Here is a 26,250-nt window from a genome sequence, read left to right on the forward strand (position 1 = left end):
TACCCGTGTAATCATACTAAATGTGTTCTCAGTTTGCAATCAGGCCTGTACTTCTCTTCAGTAATATTAACAATCAAGAAAATAAACATAAAAATAATATGAAGGAATCCGCATTTCACAGAGGATGCTAAAAAGCTAAAATATGTATCATAAACTGTCGAAGTCAAGGACACAATTCGTTTATGATTTAAGTCTATTCACTATTTCTTTGTTTTGTGTCAAACATAAATGCCCTACAAACAACTGACACCAAACATAGAGTACAATAGTCTGTGAAGTACAGTGTGTACAGTCTAGTTATATACCAAATCATTATATAACTGACAAAAATCATTATAGCCCTCCTTGGGGAGGTAAAATGCTCAGGGGAACAGCCAGTCACTTGGCAGGAAATTAAATGTACCACCAGGCAGCTGATGTCATTCTGCAGTTGTCAAGCGTCAAAACCTGATAAATTTCCTTAATTTCTTTTATTACCCAGTTACATACTGTATACTGAAGTACCAGTAAGCCTATATTGTACTTTAAAATGCATGGTAGCTTATAATTATGAAGGCCATATAATTAATGGTTACCTAAATGATAGGGTGTGGAAGTACCGACAGTGAGCCTGTACGTACAGTACCGGGCTGCAGTGATACACCCCTGCTCACCATGGGGGGAGACAGAGAGAAAGAGTAGGGTGGTGAGTAGGGGGGGTAAGCTGCCCGTTTAATTTTGCGATACTATCTATCTATCTATCTATCTATTGCCAGACGCCTCAATCCCGTTTGGGGTGGCCACAAACAAATCGCCTCCAAGTCGCCCTGTCCCCCGCCATTTCACTCCCCTGCTCCCAGCTCACACCCCCCTCTCTCATATACCTCTCCACCCCATCCCTCCATCTCATCCTCGGCCTCCCCCTCCCTCTTTCCCCCTCCACCTCACTCACATATACTCTCTTCGTCAGTCTTTCACCATCCATCCTCTCCACATGGCCAAACCACCTCAGTGTGTTCCTCATAACGCTTCCTATCACATCCACATCAACACCACAATGCTCCTTTATATCCTCATTCGTCAGCCAGTCTCTCCATGTGACTCCACAGGCTCCTCTTAAATAACTCATACACTGCTTACAAAGATATTTATAATATGAAGCAGCAGAAAATTCTACATTTGAAAACTGTCATCAATGCGGCTGTTCCTCTTACCTCACCATGGACCCAGCTTATATATAAGCTTTATGAGTTATACAATGATTTGGGATGTATATTGTTGTACTAACTGTAGTTCACTAAATATTATACCTTATGTTTAGCGTCATTTTTCTGTGCCTCCATTACATTTGCTACAATGAAAGAAATAGTGAATAGGCTTCATTCGAAAGCGAGCATGCATCGTTGACTTCGACTACTTGTGGCACCTATTTTACATTTTTAATATCCTCTCTAACGTGCCAATGCCTTGAAATAATCTGCATTCTTATCTGTCTATCTATCTATCTACTGCCAGACGCCTCAATCCCATTCGGGGTGGCCACAAACAAATCGCCTCCACGTCTCCCTGTTCCCCGCCATTTCACTGCCCCGCTCCCAACTCACACCCCCCTTTCTCATATACCTCTCCACCCCATCCCTCAATCTCATCCTCGGCCTCCCCCTCCCTCTTCCCCACTCCACCTCACTCAGATACACTCTCTTTGTCAGTCTTTCACCCTCCATCCTCTCCACATGGCCAAACCACCTCAGTGTATTCCTCCTAACGTTTCCTATCACATCCACATCCACACCACAACGCTCCTTTATATCCTCATTTGTCAGCCTGTCTCTCCATGTGACTCCACAGGCTCCTCTTAAATAACTCATTTCCACTGCTCTCACTCTTGACTTGTGTCCTTCCAACAACGTCCAAGCTTCACTTCCATACGTTAGAGTTGGTATCACAATACTGTCATGTAGTAACTTTTTCATTTCCATGCTCACTTCCCTGCATCTTATCACTGCTTTCAAGGAACCAGCAACCTTTCTTCCCTGCTGTACCCTTTCAAGCACTTCACCCTCCAAACCTCCATCCTTACTCATCACACTACCCAAGTACTTAAACGTACTCACATTTTCCAATTCCTCACCATCCAACCTCGCTGTACATTCACTGACTTCACCTCTCTCAAAGACCATCACTTTACTCTTCCCTACATTCACCTTTAGATTCCGTTTCTTACACACTCTCCCAAACTCATCCACCAAGCCTTGCAGCTCTCCTTCGTCTTCACTTAACAACACAGTATCATCTGCAAACAACAGTACAGGGAGTCTCCAAACACTGTCATAAAGACTTTGTAGTTACTTGTAGAGAAGTATATTTTAGACTTGTGGTCGAACGGCTTTTATATCTTGTAGTAGCTTCCCCACCAGATGTCATGTAGTGACGGGAGAGGTAAAGAATAGTATGGGACTATTTTTATTTGTCTTGGAAATATTAAACAGGTCTCTCACACGGAAAGAGTATAAGTCCGGGGTAGCTACCTCCCTGTCTCGCTATCTCTCTCTCTCTCTGTTCTAAGGTTAATCTCCGTCTCGACCTCTCTCTAGGGTCGCTTGTCTCCTTCTCTGTTGCCTCTTCTGTGGCTAATCTCCGTCTCGACCTCTCTCTAGGGTCGCTTGTCTCCTTCTAAACTCTCTTTCCTAAAATCTGGTGTAGCAGGGGTGTGTCACGTGTGTTCCTCATGGTTACCAGATCTTTGTTCACGAGAGGACTGCTGACAGCTAACTGCATCATCTCCTTACTGGCCGCTGTCGTCAGCTTTCCTCAGTGTTAAGAGTGTGTAAGCATGTTTAGCACTGCTCGATTCTCGCAGACACAACACCTTCTCAATCATCTGACTTCCTGCTTCTATCTGTCTCTCTATCTATCTATTTATCTATCTATCTAGTATGATTTGCAATTATAATATGGAGACCTACCACAACACTACCCTCTCTCACCAGGGCCACTCCAACATCCACTACCCTACCTTGTACCTCTTTTATTACCCCATCCATGTACAGATTGAACAACCATTGAGACATGACACATCCCTGTTTCAATCCAACCTTCAAAGAAAAAAATTCACTCAGTTCACCATCCACACGCACTGCAGCCTTAGCACCATGATACATACTCTTCACAGCATTCAACAACTTCCCATCTACTCCATATATTCTTAATATTTTCCACAATCCTTGTCTATCCACCGTGTCATATGCTTTCTCCAAATCCATGAAAGCCGCATACAACTTCTTTCCCTTCTCTAGAAACTTTTCCACTAAAGATCTAAGAATGAATATCTGATCTACACAACCTCTTCCCTTCCTAAAGCCTCCCTGTTCTTCTCCAACTAATTTCTCTGTTCTTTCTCCAACTCTGTCAATAAGTATCCTACCATACACTTTTCCTATTATACTAAGAAGACAAATGCCCCTATGATTACCACACACTTCTTTTTCCCCTTTTCCTTTGTACAAGGGAATAATTATACCTGACTTCCAATCCTTCGGGACTCTACCTTCCTCCCAGGCCAATCTGCACATTTTCCACATCCATTCTACTACTATCTCTCCCCCATACTTCAGCATTTCACGACACACTCCATCAATTCCCGGGGCTTTCCCCAATTTAACTTTCTTCATTGCTTCCACAACTTCTATCCTACTGATTTCTTCCTGTCTTCTCACCTCCCTCCTTCTCCCAGCCATTCCCCAGCCACTTATACTCGCATTACTTCCATCCTCTATGTTCAACAATTCCTTAAAGTTTTCTCTCCATCTGCTCACTTTTTCTCCCTTCTCCACTAGTAATCTACCATTTTTATCTTTCACTCCCCTGCTAACTTCACTTCCACCCTGTCTTACTCTTTTCACCTCCTTCCAGAACATTTTCTTACAGTCCCTCCACTTTACACTCAAGTTCCTTCCAAATTCCTCATCCGCTCTCTTCTTACTCTCTCTTACTAATCTTTTCACCTCTCTCTTTCTTTCTACATATAACTCTCTCTTCCGCTCTCAACTTCTTCCATGCCCCTATTTCTCATCCATTCATTGTATGCTTTCTTCTTTTGTGTCACAGCCTGTCTTACCACTTCATTTCACCACGCTATTCCTTGCACACCCCTCCGTCTTCTCTTCATCCCACACACATCACATGCTGCAAATATTTCTTCTGTAAATATCCTGCACACACATTCCACGTCCCCCATCTGCTCCAATTCATATTTGCCTAATCGTTCCTCCACTTCTCTCTTATACTCTGCCTTTTTCTCATCCTCTTGTAACCTTTCCAGTCTCCTTACAAATACTCCTTCCCGTCCCTCCCTTCTTCTATTTCTCCATCCTAATTGGACTTTGATTCTGGCCACCACTAAGTAGTGGTCAGAAAGTCCACTCCCCCAACCTCTATAAGCTCTTGCATCCATTACACAATTTCGCATCCTTTCATCCACACACACATAATCAATCATTGCCTTCCTTTCATTCAGTTCACCACCCACCCTTCTCATCACTCGCCATGTATACATGTGGATCATCTTGTGCCTGAAGAGGGTATTGGCTATCACCAACCCCCTCCCAGCACAAATGTCCACTAACGCACTCCCATTCTCATCTATCTCAGCAGGCACACCCCACTCACTAACTATTCCATCCATCTTCACATTCCCTACTTTACCATTCATATCACCGATCAAAAACACTCTCTCATTCCTTCCAAACTTTTCCATGCACACTTCCACATTTGTCCAGAACACTCTGCTTGCACGATCTTGCGTTGGCGCATACCCACACACAATCGCCCACATTTGTATTCCAACTTTCAATCTTACCCACACAATCCCTGACCCAACTGATCCATACTCTCTTATGCTCTTCTTCCATCTTTTACTCACAATTATACAAAAGCCTTCTTTTGCCCTCTCATTCTCGCCTACTCCTGCACATATACCCCATCCATACTCCCATTCTCTCACACTCTCACCTCTCCACTTCATTTCAGTTATTCCGCATACATCAACTTTCGCACCCTCAAGCACCTGGACAATCTCTCTCTCTTCACCTCATCATTCGCTCCTCACATTCCAAGTTATACTCCTAATAAATAAACATTATTGCAGAGAAAATCTGGTCCGTTTAAGAACTGTCAGCTCATTAAATACAAATAAATGGGCAGCTGCACGAACATTTTGTATGGACCAATCAGCTGTTTTCAGACACAGAAAGTGGGCGTGGCTTCTAGGCCTTAGTAGCATAAAATCGGTATAGGATCATGTTCTGATATTAATTTCCAGTTACAGTTCAGTATTAATGATGGATAGCTGGATATTTTATGCCTAATGAATGTGTACAGAGAATAGTTAAAATGAATGAGCTATACTGGCTACTAACCTCCTCCCACAACAGGCTCCCACTGATGACTTTTCCTGCCACTGCCAAAACTCTCAGCCCCTGCCTTGTGTACCATTCCACAGCAGCGTCCAACAGGCCTGGCACTGACAGGGAAACAAAAATGTTACTTACTAAATCATCCCTGCTCTCAGTCACGATGGTCTCTGGGTTGTATTTCTGTCAGTTTCTCTCTCCACTCATCTGTCTCACACCTGCATATCCTGGCTACTTTCTCCGGTGAACCTTTAACCCTTTAACTGCTGAGAGGTCATAAATTAGTTACTCCTCCCCCAGGCCGGCCCTGGGGTCATTTTTTCGAAAGTCAAAAACTGATATTTTTTTCTTCTAGAACTGAAGATAGCTATCTGGCACACTTGCCAATGAGGTCTTTAGCCTCCTAACCCATCCTATGGTTCATTATGATTCAAGAAAATAATTCATGAAATGACTGCCTCTTTCCAGAAATATCTAAACAAAATGGAGATAAAATTATGGACAATGGTATATCATTATTTTGGCTACTTAAATGCCTTACATGTTGCTAAAATGGTTGTAAAGACATAAATTAATGTACAGTATTATGAACTAATTCAATGCATTCATTCATTCATTCATTGCCAGACGCCATGTATCCCAAACGGGGTGGCCAACGGCTTAGAGTTAATTGTTTTACAGGGAGGGGCACCAATCCTCCAACAACCCCACTTGACACGTAGGGATGCCAACATCATCTGGTGTTCCCAGGCGGTCACCCATCCAAGTACTAAATAATATGTCTAATTTGAGAATAAAATATATTTTTAATCTTTGTTTTTTGGAAATTTGATGTTTATTGTAAATACAGTTTGGACAGCAAACTATGCCCAGGGATAGATGGGTATGTTTCTATTTCAGGGCTGTTTCGAGATAAAAGGGTATATATGTCTGGACAAGATTGAAGTGCTTGATGTACAGGTAATGACAGTGTGAATGCTTGTCATGCCTCAAGCATGTGATTTACTGACAGGCTGAGTGTTTGGAATGGTTGTAAAGTTTGTATAAACAAACCAGAGACCATCATTCCCTTTACAAAATATTTGTCTTTTTTTTATGATAAATCCTTCACTAATGCCAATGGGACTGGGAGCGAATGGCGTCAACTGACAATGCTGGCTGATTAGGAGTTAATAAACATCTCCAAAATCCCAGGCACTTCCATACACATAAAAACCATTGCTCATTGGTCCTGTGATGAAAATGGGAATGAACACAGTGCTCTCTCTCTCTCTCTCTCTCCACACACACACACACACACACACACACACACACACACACAAACCTCATGCCTACATATCCTCACCAATTTCTCGACAACCCTTTAATAACCACCTCCAATATGCCACCTAGCTTAGTTTTTGTGACAACTTTTTTCTTTTTTTGTGAGGAAGAAGGAACCAAAGGCCATGAGCCCACAATAACTGTTCCCTCCAACAGAAAAACAAAATACAAAAGAGAGCCAAATTCAAGATCCGATCATTTCAAGATGCCTGGACACACTGTGTTTGAAAGACTGGAGATCATAGGAAGCAGGAAATACAGACAGAGGAAGACAGTTCCAGAGTTGACCTGTTGCATAAATGAAGGACTGGGAGTAATGGTTAACTCTTGCATTAGGGAGTTGGACAGAAAAAGGATGAGAGTTTGCTGCCAGACGAGTGCTATGTGCCCGTCGTAGAGGTGGAGGAATACATGCAGACAGTTCAGAGGAGCAGTGACCACTGAAGTAGCAACAGAAAAGAGATAAAGATGCAATAGTGCAGCGAAGAGAAAGAGGTTGAAGGGAGTCAGTAAGAGGAGGAGAGTTAATGAGACGAAAAGCCTTTGACTCCATCCTATTGAGAAGACCTGTATGTTGGGAGCCTCCCCACACATGAGAGTTGTACTCCACATAGGGGCGGATAAAACCCGTGTATAGAGTCAACAATTGTGCAGAGGTAAAGAAGGAACGGAGTCGGCTGTATTATCCCCCCCACCCCTCTCTCTTACTGTCTGTTTGTCTCTCCACTCACCTGTGTCATACCTACAAATCCTGGCCAACTTCTCTGGTGCCCCTTTTATAAACACCTCCGTGACAGCATCCACTTTCGTCCTTGTAACAACAGTCATTCGCTGTTCCTGTGACTTGAATGGGAATGAACGCAGTATGGCCAGTTCATGTTGCCCTGGGTCGACACCTTCCCTGGCCTGGGGTCGCACCACAATGGGAGTCACAAGGTTGTACTGAGGGTTGATGTCATTGCCCAATTCTTGTAGCACCTGTGTGGAGACAATCAGAGACTGACTAGGTGAGTATATGTGACTGAGGAGGAGGGGGAGATAACAATGAGAAGTAAGGATTGGGTGGAGAGAGCTATGAGAGAGAGGGAGTGAGCTGGAGAGAGGGCAGCCTGATGGCAGATGACAGGGTGACATGGAAATAATTAATCTGTGACCAATTCTTTTAGGATCAAGGTTTAGCTTTAGACAACAATCCAGGTACAGAGATACAATAGACAACCTGATGAAATGAGAGGCAGTTACACAGGCAGACAGGAAGAGAGATGCAAAGACAACCAGACAGATGGAGTTGTAAGGTTGTAGTGGAGGTTGATGTCAGTGCCCATTTCTTTTAGTACCTGTGTGGACTGATTAATAGATATGTAAGTAAGGCAGATATACAGATACAGATATAGACACACAAACAGATAGGTAGACAGACAGACAGAATACATAAACAGAAAATTCTTAACCTAGGGTCACACCATGATGGGAGTTATATGCAGGAGAGGGATGGTGGTGGCACCGATGTATGGCGCCCACGCACAGTTAACGTATTTAGTGTAAACCATTTGTCTAGTGAACAAGCAGGGGGTAATCAGGTCCACAAAACCATAATGAATAAAAGTTGAACCCCGAGTGAACATAACTGGGGAAAAAGTAGGCCACAACTGCTGTCTCCCATACTGAATGCCCCTGCCCCCCTCAGGAGATGCTGCACCAGAGGCCAGATATGAGCAAACCTGTTGATCAGAATCCAATGGAGGATGAACATTTACCAGTGTCGAAGATCAGTAAAATTTTAGTGGCAGTGGATGTTCTGAGAGAAGAGGTCATGGCAAATGAAACCAGCTACAGTACCTTAGGACACAGGAAGTGCTCGGTGGAGCAGAAACCACTTTTTGCTATTACAATGAAAGGTACAATATGGAAGTCAACACAAGAAAACAAACACTCATCACACGCTACTACCGAACTCAAGAACAACAGGAGCTAGTTGCCTCTACATCGTCTGCTACACTTCCTGGGGAAGACAAAGATGATGTGATGTCAGTGGTGTCATCTTTGGACTTTGAAAGTTTTATGGGAGAGGTGAACGAGGTAGAGGCACATGGGAAAATGGTTCAGTCAGGTGATGAGGGCAAGACTGGTGATGGGAACGAGGGAGTGGAAGGTGATGTGGCGGGGATACCCTAAGTGTATCTCCCTGCCTCGGACCAAATGTATTCAAGTCAATCAGGACTGCCATCTGCTCCATTTAATGTAAATAACCCTGTGTTTTATATTTTATATATCTGTACTGTACGTGTTTGAAATGTGCCCTTTAGTACATCTCTATGGCTCAAAAAATGGACTTTAAGGGAGCAGTGCCGTCCATATGCTATTTTTATGTTGTTCAAATTGAATGAATTCACAGTGAACGACCTTGTCTGCCACCCATAAACTTGTTCACTGTGCGAGGGCACTGTACATTTAACTGGGCAGCTCAACTGCCTGGTGATTTAAACATCCCTCAGTTTTCTCATTATCTCCTGAAAAGAGGATGGTGGAATTCAGAAGAGGCAACTTCAGGTTATAGTCAACTGGGCTCACACTCAATTGAGCATGGGGTTGTAACTACTACTACACTATTTTTATTCTAATTTGGCTTAGAACTGCCATCTCTCCATCTTGAATGTTGAGTTGTAATACAAGTACTTCTCAACTTGTGTAATTAACTGGCCCCTGCAGCTCTTACGTAAGGTGAACTTTTACGTATGTCCATAACTTCAAACACAAGTGCCAAGTCCCTCTTTCTCTCTCCTTTCCCACTCTTGTAATGATGTCCACTTTTGTTTCCATCATTACAGTGTGTTGTTTATTGCTGCCGCCCTCACCACCACCACTACTCTTCCGTTTTTGAGACATGCTGAGGGCCAGAATAATGAAAAACACAACCGTGTACCTCCTGTGCCAACAGCAGCTGCATGGGTACTGACAAAACAAACTGAGAGGCAGGAAGCGCACAGACGTCACCTGGTCCCTGACTAATGAAGTTGGGCTTGGAGTGCATTTTAAAATAGTATAATACCTATTGTTATATTTCTATCTTTGAAATTAGTTTTTATGTACCTCCGATTTTATGTAACTTGAGGAGTACCTGCATTTCATTAATATAAGAATATGATGACAGTCATGAAAAAGTGCTACGCAAAGGACGTAGAGCGGCTGCACTGTCTTATTCTGCCAGTGTGATATGTGATACAGGCTGCAAGAGGATACAAATCTGGAGCACATTAATATGAAAGAATTGTGGTATTTCTACTTCGGTGCCTATCTCTTGTAGTAGCTAATTAATAAACTGTTGCTGCTGTAGTCAATGCAGGCTAATTTGAAGGTGAATTTGGTGGACTGCAGGCTAAAGCTGCCCTTCTGCAATCCACCAACAGTTTTTTGGGGAAGGGGAGGGAGATGTAAAATGTTTATTAAATCAGGTTGTGGAACAGCCTGCTCATACTAGCGTCACCACATGAGGTGTCCCTCTCTAGCACCAGGTTAAGGGTATGTTGTGGAGTACAACTATGGGGAAAAAAAAACAAAAAAAACTCACCCAATCGATGGCTGAGAATATCTTGACATCAACAGGGTATCCAACCAGTGACTGATTGACAATGGAGAGAGAGTGGCAGGTTGCCAAGGCTCGGGTGAAGGGCTGGTCTGGGTTCAGGCGACTGAGGTCCTCCTGGGGAGGTCGGAACTCACCACCCGACACCAGCAGAACCCCTGCTAGGCCCAGGTCCTCCTCTGTCAGTGTGCCTGTCTGAGAGGAGGAGGAGTGTGTTTACCATTCTCACCATCCTTAGTAATAAAAACACATCTTATGAGGTAGAGGTCTTTACCGAGCAAAAACTTTTTGCTCTGCTCAGCACAGCAGAGCGAAACACTGTTACCATGCATTTCATATTGCCTTCAAGATATTCAATCCAATGACAATGAAGTTATAGAGGGGTGCCAAACCCTTGCGATGCTCTTCTCGTGACAAAATTCATTTAGACCACCTTACCAAAACGATGATGTCAAAGGCTAGAGTCTATTACGGTAATCTATACATGGCTATCACTCTAACCGGGGCATTCTAACCATTACACCACCAGGTGAATGTAGTAATAATGTAGCAGCAGTTGCAACCCCAGGCTCACCTGAACATGAACCCAGTAGACTACAAGCCAAAACTCACCTTATCAAAACAGACGACATCAACTGAGCCAACAGGCAATATGTAGTTTGAAGCAAAGGTGAGGATATGCTGTCGTTTGAGACGTAGCTGAGCCCATGCAGCAATGGTGGTAATGGCCGCAGGCAGTATCGGAGGCACCACAAACATTATTAGGTCCAATGAGTTTAGCACTGTGTCACCCAGTGGGAGCTGTGTGGTTTAGTAACGTTTAGTATGGTGTTTAAAGCAATGTTTAATATGGTGTTTATTATGTATTTAGTGGTAACGGTGGAGGGAAGTATCGGTGGTACCACATGCATTATCGGGTCCAGCGAATTGAATACCTGTACTGTCACCCAGTGGCATCTGTGTGTTAGCAGTGTGTTTAATACAGTGAATAGAGCCGTGTTTAATATACTGTTTAATATCTGCTTAGTGGTTATGATGGTGGAAAGCACCGGAGGCAACACAAACATTATCAGGGTTCAGCGAGTTTAGCACTGCGTCGCTAAACAACATCTTAACTTAGTGTCAGTGTTTATTCTGTGCTTATTATGGTGTTCAATACTGTGTTTAATGCTTGCTTAATGGTAAGGGCTGTGGGCAGAACTGGAAAACTATGAACAATATTAGGTCTGGGAAATTTTTAGCACCATGACACCCATCAGGACCTATGTGGTTATACTGTGTTTACTACACTTGGCTTGTTCTAAATACTGTGCTTAGTAGGGTGTCCAATGCTTAGTGCAGTATTATGCTTAGTACTGGAGGCACCATTAACATTAATGGGTCTGGCAAGTTCAGCAAATCTGTATGAAATAAATACAGCAATCCACAAACAAGTTGAAGAAATAAGTGATATATTGAGATGAACGTGCGTGCGTGCGTGTGTTTTTCTCTCACTCTCTGAGTCCTATACTCACCCCAATGCTCTGCCAGGAATAAATGCTCCATCCAAATGCTGCCAATCCAAATGCAGCAAAAACACCAAGAAGCCAAAGCAAATCCCAGTACAGGTGGAGGTGGTGAGGCTTTGGGTAGAGAATCGATCGCACTAGCTCGCCTCGCACTGTATAAAAACCTTTTAAGGGAGAAAATACAAAGATGGATGAAGGAAGGAAGGAAGGAAAGAAGGAAGGCGAATAAGGGAGGCAGGAATGGAAGAGGAATGAAGGAATGAAAGGGAAGAAGTACAAAAATGGGTGGATGAACAAATGGAAGGGAAGAAGAGGATGGAAGAAGAGAAAGAAAAAACAGAGAGAAGGAGCCAAAGCAAATAGAAGCAGAGGTGTAGAAACCTGTCAAAGGAAGAGACAGAAGTAGGAAGGAAGGAAAGATGGATGGCAGGAAAATTTACAAAGGTGGAGGCATGAACAGATGGGAGAAGGAAGGAAGGAAGGAAGGAAGGAAGGAGCTATACCAAATCCCAGTAGAGGTTGAGATGGTGAAATTTGGACCTGAGAACTGATTGCATTAGTGTGCAAAAACTTGTGACAGTGGGGTTTATGGTTTGCTGGGTTAATAGTTGAACGGGTGGGAATGAAGGGAAGGTAGCACCACTATGCTTTTACAAATGACCCTCATCTTCCTCCCTGTATCCCCAAAAGAGGGGTGGTGTATCACTGGAGAAGGGCAGCTTCAGCCTGCAGTCCACCAGGTTCATGTTGAGATGAGCCTGGAGCAATAACAACAACAATAAAAATACTCAATGCTCCAGCAACCACTCTAATAAGATAACACGATGACATTCTTCCACTTTACTCCCGTTACTTAACCCCTTAAACGCGGATCGTCTCGTTTGCGACGCTCGGCAAAAAGGACATAACGACGGATCGTCGCATTTGCGATTCTAGTAAATTTTGAATAACCGCGGGCAAGCAGGCTCCAGCTGGTATTGTCTATCAGTACCACCACCCTTTAGCTACAATTAGCATACTTTACCTTTGTACTACTGACCTCAGTTGTTGCCAAGTATCGCGTTCCCCCCCCCCCCCACGGCCAGGCCAGCCTGGCTGTGATACATGGCAGCACTCTGAGTGCTCAGAACTGTAAATCTGCGCTCTCCTCTCACAAGCAGTTTATGCTAATAGGAAATGCTTGTTTCCCCAGTTGTAACACTAGCTTTTTTTCTCACGGTTTGCCCCTGTTTAGCGTCAGTTTACTGCAGGCTTTCAAAGTGACATTATGGCGAGTTCTAGCTCTTCCGAGTCAGTGCAAGCGGCCGACAGGAACGAGAATAAAGTGGCGGGCGTAAGGCAGAATAAAAAGCGCGCCGTGGTGATCTTTTGGGAAGTAATATGATTGAAAATAATGTAGTATACACATTTTTAGCTGTGAAAATGGAAATGTTTGTTGAGTGACAGGAAGATCGCCGCCGCGGTGCATGTCGGCCGTACGCTCCGTTGATTTTAGCCTTATTTTCAGTGCTTATTGTACAAATACGGATTCCAAACTACCTTTACGTTGTAGTATAAAGTTTACTGTGACAGAATGAGGCTGTGGTAGAGGGGAAACCGGGTTGCTGGAGGTGTGAAAGTGAAGATTTGGTTACCCAACTTTGCAAGTCTCCACAAGTCCTTGGGTAGTCCACGAAGGCTCAACACCTGTCTCTGGAGAAAGCTGAATGTAAGTACTATCTGCCATACCAAGTATAATGTTCTAGGGTTAATCTCTGATTTTTGGCGAATATTTTCCTACAGGTACTCAGACCGCGATACAACCCCGCCACTCAGGGGCAGTCGACTGTTCACGGCCGTGTTTACGGGGTTAAAAAATGAATTCAATCCACTTATGACAGGTATCCAGTTGTCATGAGGTGAATGAGGGCTACATCTCAGTCCTTCAGTTTGAAATTAACTATTTTAATTTAATGATGTGGTTTGTTTTATTCTTACTACTTCCAAACATTTTTTTATTTGGTTTACAAAGGATATGCAGTAGGGAAAGAGCTGCTTAAGGCTGCACATCTTCCTTCAGCAATGAAAAGTCTCTCCTGAGCTGAATCAAACAGTCTGATGACAACAAGAATAACCTAAATTACACATCTTCAGACTGAAAGGGTTCATAAAGGCTACCACTAACCCTGGGAGGTACCATTGTGAGAGTGAAAAGCCTGGTAACTAGCCAAACACCATCACTCTCAAGCAGGAAATTCAGCCATAAATATAGTCACTCGGTCTGTGTTACTGTGCATGGGGCCAAACGCCAAGCTGAGACTCTCACATTGTTACAAATCTTATTACACATCACAAATTTCTTTTTTCCAATAGCTTCCAGCAACTGCTGGAAAGTAATTAGCTGGTTTTAGCAGATGGCTTAGCTTCCAGTTCATAGAAAACAGCAGATGTACCATGGCAAAACCCAACACAGAGATTCCTCAGTGGGAAATATTATGTCACATATATGTAAACTGTATATACACTATATATTTTCTAACTCCTCCACTTTTGTGTCGTTTCATTTCGTTTATAAAGGCTCCAACATGCTTGCATGTGTCGCCTTGGTCACCTGACGTTGGCTCTCCATGCTGCTCAGTCCCTGGCAGCCTCCCTATTTAGTCCTTTATCTCTGAGGTCACACTCTTTGACCTTGTCTCAGGTCTTTTCAGTCCGCCTCTTGCAACCCTACCCCAGATGTTCACACTTCTCACTTTCTGCACCCAGCTGTCATCCCCCATCCTCTCCACATGCCCAAACCACTTTGAAAGTAATAAAGATTATTTCTAACTCTTTCACTATGAAAAACCTCCCCAGAGCTATATAAAGTTGGTAGTATAAAAAATATAATTAATAATCATCATCATTATCCAATTCTTTTTTTGCCCCATCCATGTGAAGTCACATGGAGAGATAGGCTGACGAATGAGGATATAAAGGAGCGTTGTGGTGTGGATGTGGATGTGATAGGAAGCGTTATGAGGAACACACTGAGGTGGTTTGGCCATGTGGAGAGGATGGAGGGTGAAAGACTGACGAAGAGAGTGTATGTGAGTGAGGTGGAGGGGGGAAGAGGGAGGGGGAGGCCGAGGATGAGATGGAGGGATGGGGTGGAGAGGTATATGAGAAAGGGGAGTGTGAGTTGGAAGCAGGGCAGTGAGATGGCAGGGGACAGGGCGACTTGGAGGCGATTTGTTTGTGGCCACCCCAAATGGGATTGAGGCGTCTGGCAATAGATAGAGATAGATAGTAGTGAAGGGGCCCAGGGCTACATTACTTAGTTTCATTTCATTTTCATTTTTGATTGCTCCAACATGCTTGCATGCATCAGCCTTGGTCATCTAATGGCGGCTCTCCATGCTGCACGATCTACTGCAGCCTCCCTGTTCAATCCCTTAACCCTGATGTCACACTTAATGACCTCATCCCACGTCTTTCTCGGTCTACCCCTCACAACTCCACCCCCAACATTAACACTTCGCACCTTCTGCACCCAATTATCATCCCCCATCCTCTCCACATGCCCAAACCATCTCAATCTGCCTCTCCTCATCACAACACCAATACATTCCAGTCCCATCCTACCTCTCAATTCTTCCATTATAAGCCCAGCCCCCCCAGGCCTTGGACGCAGGGACGCACTACACATCCACTTAATCATTGTCATTTCTGTACGTTTGAGCCTGCTAATATCCTCCTCCTTTACTGCCCAGGTCTCACTACCATACAGCATTACACTCCTAACACATGCTGCATACAAAGACCCCTTAGCACGTAGGGAGAGTCCTCTCAATGTCAGGAGAGGCAACAGCTCCCTGAACTTCTTCCAACCACTTTTCACCCTAGCCACAGAGCTAGCTCCAGCCCCACCTCCAGCACACAACATGTCTCCCAAATAACAAAACTCTTCCACAAACTCAGGAGATTCATCAGCAAGTTCAATCTTTTCACACCTGACAATCTCCACCTGCTCTCCCCGACACACCGCACACATAAGATCAGGATAATATCGCAGTCTACCTTTGATACCACTACATCTGTTTTGCACCCATTTACCACAAACACTGCACAAGGCTGCATTACTCAGTCCTGACATTTAAGATGAGGGTGGTCAGCTTCACTCGTCTGAGTGGCATTATGTGAAGAATAAACCCTACCCACCCCTCCCATGGTAACCTTGTGAGCCCCATCCTGCTGGAGTGCCTCAACCCACTAGATCACCAGGCATCATTTGGATATAAGGTTACCACCCAGAGTCATAAATGGTATTCTGGGTTACAGGAAGCCATCTGGCTTGTAACCTGGTGTAATTGTCACCTGAATGCAGCACTTCATCAAGTGAGTGGGGTGATGGATGCCCCCACCTACTACATATACTTTAAACCTGAAATTAGACTGCAGTGGTAAAAAATGCTTATGCAGTTTTGTCTCTTACAGTTTTCAAATACTTCATGATAGCAAATATCTTTCTGTATCAATATGCTTGTGCAGTGATTATGTTAGTATTCTGGGGTTTTACTGTGAACAATACTGTATAGTCAGTAAATAAACAAGACATAAAGTATGGTAAATATTAAATATATGTGGATGTCTATGCCAGTGAGGTGGAGTCAAGCTTCCAGGGGGCTTAAATGGTGAGTGAATGAGGGTGTGACTCATTCAACTGGGTAGACTTGGATTACGGTACTTTCTTCTTCCACTGTCTTTTTTCCTGGCTCTCTGAACCCTACCTCACTCCATCCTTGCGTGAGAAAAGAGGTATGGCTGATGATGATGATGATGATGGTAGACAAGTGCTCAGTACATACCTGTGTTGAGTACAAGGGCAGGAAGTTGCAAACCACCACGAACTTGTAGGAGGTGAGTACCACCTTGCAGAATGTGATGGCGGTGTTGTGTGGCATCAAACAGCGTGTCATCATCACGGGGCACACACACCTGTACACGGATATTAATGAAGGTAATGAAGGCAGCCTGATAACAGATCAATGCAGGGGTATATATAGTGGCTCACCACAACTTGGGATCATATTCTATGTGGCTCTGGAGATACTGCAACACCACTTTCTTAATGACCTGATCTGCTTATTAAGCCTCATTATCCTCCTGTGCTGTATGTTTGTGATGAAAATTAAGTCTATAAGTGATATAAATGATATACAAGAGAATGCTAAGATGTAATATGCAAAATTAACAGTTGAGGAAAGAGGTGCTACAAAGCCTCCTGTACCACCTAAACCATGGCATTTATAGTCAGTTACACTTAGCCAAGCACTGGCATATTTATGGGGTGCCCAAGACCCCCCCCTCACTGGCACTCTCATTTGAAACCCAGTAATCTGTAACTCAGCTCTGAAGTTTTAAAAAGTCTGCACAGATTCAGCTCCTACAGTGCTTGACTCCTTAATGAGCACACAACACTATTAGTACAGCTGTGATGCTGATCTGTAATAGATTAATCACACTTGCATAGTGGACCTAATGACCCTCTTAGAATAGGGCTTGGACCCACCTTGGCCCCCAGTTGCGGAGACCTGGCTATGCCACTGCAGCCATGACTCGCACCCTTCCATACCTGCCCATACTCCCTTACTTCAAATCCATGACCTATAATTAGACCAATCCAAATTACAATTAAAGTTACAAGTGATAGAGTTAGAGCCAGGGAGTGTGGGCAGGTGTGAGGCATGCATGAGTGGAATTATTACTTAACATGGACAACAGTTCATGAGATTGAGGGTTCTGGCTAAAGATGGATAAATGAACACCTGTATAGAGAGACAGAGACACACACCTGTAACCACACCATATTATCATCATCACATGATACAGTTAAGGACAAAAATTGAACAGCATTTCATCTCTCCTACTTCACATATCCATCTACTAAGTAATATTCCTGAGTGAGGAGAGGCTTGGTATATTTCTCTGTCCAAAAATACATCCATCCATCATCCAATCATACATTGCCCCAAGAGGAGCGTAGGAGCCCGGGGCTAGGCAGTTGGTCTCGACATTTAAGATGAGAGTGACCAGCCTCACTCATCCCTGAGTGGCATTACATGAGCAATCAACCCCAACCACCCCTTGCAAATAAACCTTCACCGGCTCAATCAAACTGGAGCACAATAATTACCCACTAAACCACCAGGTGCCAAAATTTGGTTATATAGTTACCACCCTGCGTAGTAAATGGTTTCCTGGTGTACAGGAAACCATTGGGCTTGTCACTCAGTGTAGAGTCACCCACAGGCAGAAGGAAAAGGAAAGAATGAAGGAAAGAAAGACAGAAGAGGGAGTGTAAAGTCACCCGTAGGCAAAAGGACAAGGAAACAATGAAGGAAAAAACGACAGAAGAGGATGGAAGGAAAGAAGGATGGAAGAGAGGAAAGGGCAGGCACCCGAGAGCAGCAATACATCGAGTGAGTGGATGGTGAGCGCCCCCACCTACCCATAAGTACAAAAACCTGTTAAATATTTCACCTCATCTACTTCACACACGCACACACACACACACACTGCACATGGGGCACTGAGGAGACCAGACGCAAGTCGCCACCGCTCCATACATGGCCAACTTGGCCAGTGGCATTACCTAAATTAGTGTCTTTATATGAGTCAAGCTCTGTATCAGGTTAGACTAAACCGTGTTCAAAAAAAAAAAAAAAAAAAAAAAAAAAAAAAGTTTTAAGCAAGACTTGCTCAAACAGAAAACAAATCAGAGTAAGAATGCGCACAATCAGCTGATCGTTTGTTTTGTCTACTACTGCCCCAGGGAATGTAAGTACCATATGTGCTTTCAGAACTGCAAAATGACCACATACTTTAGTACAGCAAATTTGGAAAAGAAAAGGGATAAAGGTAGAAAGCAGGACGATGATTTCTACCAAGAACTGGTTGAAATGGAGACTCACAATAAACTAGTGGAATGAGTACACAGGCTGGAGATGGCTTTTCAAAATGTGATTGATGAAATTAAGAAACAGATGCACTTGCAAAAGGAAGAAATAGAAAAATTAGGAAAGGAAGTCAATAAGAAAGAGACAACCATAGATGAATTGACAGTAGATTAGGAGAAAAATTAGTGAAATGGCAAGTACAGCAGTCAACCACGAGAGTATTATGGAGGAGTTCAAAAATGATAGAGACAATTAGGCAAGTAAGCAGTCTGATAGACCAAAGCAGTGATATTGAGGAGAAGAAAACACAGGTGAATGAAACTGTGCAAAGCTACAAAAATGATGTGGAAACCACTTATGCTGAAATGGTGAAAGTAAAGAAAGACTTGGAAACAAGGGTGGAAGAAAAAAGCATCAAAAAGGAAGTGAAAAGAATAATCCAAAACAATCCTAAGTTAGTCAGAGATTCAGTAGATATCAACAAATCTATAGTAATCACCAGTACATAAGAGGACGAAGTAAAAAACAAGATCTCACGAGACAAAAAGGAGATGTCAAATGTAATGAGCATATTGAAAGAAGTATCAGAGGAAATCTGTAGTAAAGACATATAGGAACATAAAAGGTTAGGGAAATATGAGAGAAGCAAGTCAAGACCCCTAAAGGTAACCTACCAGAGTGTAAACACCATGGAGGAGATACTAAAATATGCAAAGAATCTTATGGAAAAAGAGGAGTTAAAAAATGTATGGATAAAAAGATGCCTAACACAAGGGGAACTGGAATTACTGAAAGAGAAGAGGGAGGAAACAAAAACAAAAAATGAGGGAAGTTCAGAGGAGGAGAAGAATACATTTTTTTTACAAAGTAATTGGATTGCAGGTACGAAAGTGGTACATAAACAGGAGGGAATAAAAAGGAGGAAGGTAGTAGAACCAAGTCATGACAAGTATATAAACAAGCTGATTAAGTTGATGTACTCAAATGTGGATGGAATGGTATCTAAATTATTAGAGATGAATGATTATGTCAGAGAACATGAACCACATATAATATGCCTAACTGAAACAAAATTAACACCAAGGATATTAAATGACATCCTAAACTTAGAGGAATATAATATATGAGAAGAGATAGGAACTTAAAAAAAGGAGGAGGAATTATAATATTAACTAAGAAAAATCTAAAAGTAAAAGAAATAGAACTAGATATACCCTCACAAGTAGACCTGATTGCAGTAGAGATCAATACATCTGAAGGGAAGTAATTGTAGCCATTATGTACATGCCACCCAAGTCAAACACATGGGAAAGAGATGAGTATGAGGACCTGGCAGAGAATACAATTCAGTGTTTAAGATCATTACTACATAAAATGGAAGAGAAATCGGAAAGAATTATACTAACTAGAGATTTTAATACAAATATAAAATGGAATACTATAGATATAATAAGCCAAGAAAGCTGCTGGGACCAAAAGCTCCTGGATCTCGTGCAAGAGTTTTTCCTAACGCAGCACGTAAGGGAAAGCACCAGAAATAGAGGACTCGATATATCCTCAATGCTAGATCTCATATTTACTAGGCAAGAAAAAGATATTGACAATTTTACATACCACCCTCCATTCGGCAAAAGTGACCATGTAGTACTAAATTGCAACTTCAGGAGAGCATATGACATAGTTAACAGCAATGAAAGTTACAAAAAGAGCTTAAACTATAAAAAGGGAAATTATCATGACCTAAAGAAGTACTTCTTAGAAACTGATTGGGGAAAGGAGCTTAAAGGACAAGATTTAAATGCTATATATAAAAAATTCTGTGAACTTTATGAAATAGGAGTCCAGAAGTACATCCCAAAGCACAAAGAAACAGAAAATAAAATAAAGAAATGGTTCAATAAAGAATGTAAAAAATCAAAAGAAAAAAGAGATTTGTTTTGGAATAGATACAGAAGACACAATAGTGACAGGGCATATAATAATTACAAACAGGCAAGAAACGATTATTCAAGAATAAGGAGGAGGATATCATAAATAAAAGTAGTGATCTACCGAAGCTATTTTACAGCTACATCAGAAGCAAAACCAAAGTAAAGGATAAAATACAATCCATTACTTATGAGGGAATCACCTATACACAAGAGAAAGGATATTTGTGAAGCACTAAACAAGAAATTCCAATAAGTTTTTACAAAGTAAAAAAATTTTGAGAGGGATTATGTGGAACATGCATGCCCACACATACTACCAGATATACAAATAGCAGCAAAAGTAATACAGGAGGAGCTAAGTAAATTAGACAAAGGAAAAGCAAGTGGTCCTGATGAAATTTCATGTTGGGTACTACGTGAATGTGCAAAGGAGTTAAGTAAACCATTATTTTTAATTTTCAAGAAATCCTTGAGTCAAGGTAAACTACCTGATATTTGGAAGAAAGCAAATATTGTCCCCTTATTCAAGAAAGGGAATAGACAAAATCCACTCAACTACCGACCAGTATCACTAACCAGTGTTGTAAGCAAGGTATTAGAAAAGCTTATAAGAAAAGCTTGGGTAAATCATCTAGAAGAACACAATATGACAACAGAAAGACAGTTTGGTTTCAGAAAAGGAAAATCATGTGTTACTAATCTGTTGAGCTACTATGACAGAGTAACAGACACATTACAGGAAAGAGAAGGATGGGTGGACTGTATCTATTTAGATTTCAAGAAAGCATTTGACACAGCACCACACCAAAGACTTTTATGGAATCTGTACCATCAAGGAGGAATTCGAGGCAAACCGTTTTGTTGGATACAAGACTTTCTCATAAAAAGAGAAACGAGGACAGTACTAAGAGGAAACTACTCATCATGGAAAGAAGTGACTAGTGGAGTACCACAGGGTTCAGTGCTGGCACCAATCATGTTTTTAGTGTATATAAATGATATAAACAGTAACACTGGAAATGAAAGCTATCTAAAAATGTTTGCAGATGATGCAAAAATACAAAGAAAAATTACTAACATAGACTCTTGTAAAGAGCTACAAGAAGAATTAAATAAACTTCATGAGTGGAGTAATACATGGCAAGTGGAATTTAATGTGGACAAATGTCATGTAATCAAGTTTGGTAAAAGTGGAAAAAGACCTGATTGGGATTATATGTTTGGAAATAAAACCCTACACACATCAGAGAGAGAGAAGGACCTACTGCAGGTGTGATTATCAATAACAGACTATCTCTGGCTGACCACATCAGCGAGAAGGTACGGAACATGTATACACTGCTTGCAAATATGAGAATAGCATTCACATACATAAATGAAGACAAGCTAAGAAAGATAATAACATCAATCATCAGACCAACCCTGGAGTACGTATCAGTAGTCTGGAGTCCTCATCTCAAAAAACATATAGAAAAGAATGAAAAAGTTCAAAGGGCCACTACAAGATGGGTACCAAGCTTAAGGGATCTAAGCTATGAAGAAAGACTAAATAAACTGAATCTACCAACACTACAGGAAAGAAGGAAAAGAGGTGACATGATAATGCTATATAAATGCATATCAGGGAAGGAGAAAATAGACATAAATGATTACTTAACATATAGGGAAGCATCAGCAAGAGGACACTGCAAAAAACTGCATAAGAAGAGAGGTGATAAAGACATGAGGAAATTCAGTTTCCCAAACAGAGCAATTGATCAGTGGAATGCACTACCAAATGAAATAGTGTGTGCCAAAACAATTCACAATTTTATGGATATTTATGATAAATATGGTTTAAGAAACAGGACAGTATGAGCTTGACTCATTCCTGTAAAGATACAATTAGGTAAGAACAATTAGGTAAGAACACACACACATGCACAAATAGACAGACCGACAGGTGGGCAGAGTTTCAATGTACAGAAGAATGAGCCAAAAGCTGGCAGCCTGCATGCTGTTCTTTCTGTGAAACGCTGAAGGAATGAGTGCCAAATTCAAGATCTGTATACTGTACTTTGAGATGTCTGGACACATGGTGCTTAAAAAGGCAAAGGGAGATACAGACTGAGGAAGACAGTTCCAGAGTTGACCTACTGCTTATCTAAAGGACTCAGAGTATTAATTCTTGCATTAGAAAGCGGAACAAAAAAAAGGGGAAAAAGTGTGTTGCTAGATGGGTGCAACAAGCCTGCCATAATGGAGGATGGATGCAAGTGGATACAGTAGTTCAGAAGAGCAGTGATCACTGAAATAGCACTAACAGATAGATAGACAGATACCTATATACATAAAACTTCATAAAGATACAGAGATAGGTAGAAAGACAACTAGACAGACTGAAAGACTGACCATAGTGACTTACAGTTTCTCTGGTTTATATAGCCTTGTGAGGGTAAAAAAAAAAAAAGGCATCCATCTCCAGTCAATATACAGATAGATACACACACAGAAGATAGATATAGACAAACTGGTAGAAGCATATTAGATACAGATAGATAAACATATAGAACACATAGATAGATACATAGATTAACACACAAAACACTTCATCCATGGTACAGTCAAGGATAAATGTTTCCCTAATACAGGTATTTCACTTTTTCCACGACTCTGAAAGACCAACAGATAGGCAAATTGATATAAATGAACAGAAAGGTACCAACTGTAGCAAAGTCTCACAAGTAACTACAGATCCATACTACAGAAGTGTACCCATCTCCCATCAATTAAGAGATACTGTTGATATACTAATAAAAAGACAGATGCAAACCTTACTGGCTTGTATGGCTTCTCCAGTCAGTATAGCCTCACTGATAACTACAAAACCATCAAACCAACAAACTGCATCTCTTTTCAACAGATATAGATACTATCTATCTATCTATATACCTAGGCTGCTTCCCCCAAGGAAAGGGAGGTAGCCGAGACAGGACAACACACTCCCTATTTACTCATCCATTCAAACACATTCATTCGCATCTTAGCCCCAAAGGGGAGAACGGACAGATCCTCACCGCACCACACCACACAAGGGTCAACTGCGCAATGCAATCAGTGACATCCGCAGCAGGGGCCTGACAGCAGAGCTGGTTTACCCCTGCCACATCATAACAGACCCATCCCCTTACCCGCACCTGACCTGACTAGCTGATCAGATCAAATGCGGGAGAATATCCCCTCAGGGCTGTGTCATCACTTATTCATTCACAATTTCTCTCCATTTATTTCTGTCACGCACAGCCTCTCTTCCTTGCTCAACAGACATCCCTCTCGCATCCAGCGCTCTCTTCACACTGTCCATCCATCCTATTCGTGGTCTTCCTCTCAGCCTTACACCTCTCACATCAGATCTAGTTATCTTTTTCACCAATCGCTCATTATCCATTCTCTCCATATGCACAAACCATCGCAACACCCTCTGCTCAACTCTACCAGCCATCTCCCGAACAACTCCAGTTCTCCTTCGCACTTAATCATTTCACACTCGATCCATACGCGTCACTCCACACATACTCCTCAGACACCTCATCTCCATTACATTCAAACTTTTCCTCTCTGCTACACCCATATTCTATGTTTCAGCCCCATATAATGCAGTCGGTACCACAACACCCTCATACAGCCTTCTCTTTACATCCATTCTAAGCAAACGACATCTAAACACTTTTTTCATTCCTCCCAGCACCTTTCCTACTTCATTTATTCTAAACTTCACTTCTGCATCTATTCTTCCATCCACAGCAACATGTGACCCTAGATATTTAAAACACTCTACCTCCTCAAGCAACTCGCCATTCAAAACTATATTCATCCCCCTACCATTTACCAACCTCGTACACTTCATCACTTTACTCTTATTCTCATTTACTTTCAATTTCCTCCTTTCACACACCCTTCCAAACTCCTCTACCAACTGTCTCAATCTCTCCTCTGAATCAGCCACCAGTGCAGCAGCATCTGCAAACAGCAGCTGCTTCAGATTCCACTCTCCACCATCAACATTCACCAGACTTAGATCTCCACCTAAAACTCTTGCATTCACCTCCCTACAACACCATCCATGTAAATATTAAACAACCAAGGCGACATCACACATCCCTGTCGCAGCGCCACTCTCACGGGAAACCAATCACTCACAGCATTTCCCACTCTTACACACGCTCTACTATTTACACAAAAACTTTTCACCCCTTTTAGTAACCTACCATCAAGTCCATACAATCTTAAAACAGTCTACAAAGCCTCCCTATCAATTCTATCATACACTTTCTCTAAATCCATGAATGCCCAAAACACATCCTTGCCTTTCGCTAAATATTTTTCACACACTTGTCTCACAGCAAACACTTGATCCACGCATCCCCTCCCTTTCCTAAAGCCACACTGCTCATCACCAATCACTCCCTCTGTACCCTCTCTAACTCTCATAATTAACACTCTACCATAAACCTTACCTACAACACTCAACAGACTTATACCCCTAAAGCTGGTACATTCATACTTATCACCCTTGCCTTTATACAATGGGACCACACAAGCACTTGCCCAGTCAACTGGCACCATACCCTTCACAAAGCACACATTCAACAATCTTACTAACCAGTCAACAATAGTCACTCCACCTCCCTTCAGGCATTCCACAGCACACCCATCCATACCTGCAGCTTTCCCTGTTTTCATCTCCTTTACTGCCTTCTCCACTTCCTCCTTCATGATCAAAGAATCATTCAACTCTCCCAACACATTTATTCCTTGCACCCTTCCATCCACCACAATCTCAGCCACCCTTTCCTCCTCTACATTTAACAGTCTTTTAAAATACTCTGCCCATCTCTTCCTTACTGCATCCATCTCAATTAACATCCTTCCATCCTCTGCTTTTACTCGTTCTTCCTTCTCAGACTCTCCCTTTCGCACCCTTTTCACCTCCTTCTAAAACATTTTCTTATTCTGTTGAAAATTCTCTGTCAGCCGCCTACCCCACCTCTCATCTGCTGCCACTTTAGCATCACGCACAGCCCTTCTCGCTCTATTCCTCTTTTCCTTATACCTTTCATATGACATCTCATCCATCCTCTGCAGCCACACTTCATATGCACGTCTCTTCTCAGCCACACCCATACTTACTTCCTCGCACCACCATTCACTTCCTTTTCTTACACCACCACCCACATGTCTCACACCACGCACCTTTTCTGCATGCCCCACCACAGCACACTTAAACAACTGCCATTCCTCCTCCACACTGCCATTTTCCTGATCTTTCACTGCGTTCCACTGATCTTTCAATTTCTCCTGATACTCTATCTTTTTCTGTCTTTTATCCAACTCACTCACTTTCAAAACCTCCCTGCCACACCTAACCCTCCTAGCTCTCACCCATCTCTTACCTACTCTTAACTTTCCCTCCACCAGGTAGTGGTCAGACATACCTCCACCCTCCCCTCTCAGAACTCTCACATCCAACAATCTTCCTATTACATTCCTAGACACAACCACATAGTCCATCAATGCTTTATCTACAACCATTCCACCATCCTGTCTCACCCATGTATA

General features: G+C 42.3%; 1 protein-coding gene across 1 annotated transcript in view; it reads right to left on the minus strand.

The window, feature by feature from the left end:
• LOC145401190 (polyamine-transporting ATPase 13A3-like) overlaps positions 1-26,250 on the minus strand; it is a 93,866-nt gene that overhangs the window by 34,084 nt on the left and 33,532 nt on the right. The window contains exons 9-14 of the mRNA XM_080273494.1: positions 16,631-16,760; positions 11,811-11,968; positions 10,909-11,097; positions 10,282-10,491; positions 7,445-7,691; positions 5,397-5,500 (exon numbers count right to left, since the gene is read on the minus strand). Coding sequence (XP_080129620.1) covers positions 5,397-5,500; positions 7,445-7,691; positions 10,282-10,491; positions 10,909-11,097; positions 11,811-11,968; positions 16,631-16,760 — 1,038 coding nt within the window. The remainder of the gene's footprint in view (positions 1-5,396; positions 5,501-7,444; positions 7,692-10,281; positions 10,492-10,908; positions 11,098-11,810; positions 11,969-16,630; positions 16,761-26,250) is intronic.

The sequence above is a fragment of the Coenobita brevimanus genome, chromosome 55, assembly GCF_032717465.1.
Source record: "Coenobita brevimanus isolate Jiangsu-jjx chromosome 55, ASM3271746v2, whole genome shotgun sequence".
NCBI classification, from domain to species: domain Eukaryota; kingdom Metazoa; phylum Arthropoda; class Malacostraca; order Decapoda; family Coenobitidae; genus Coenobita; species Coenobita brevimanus.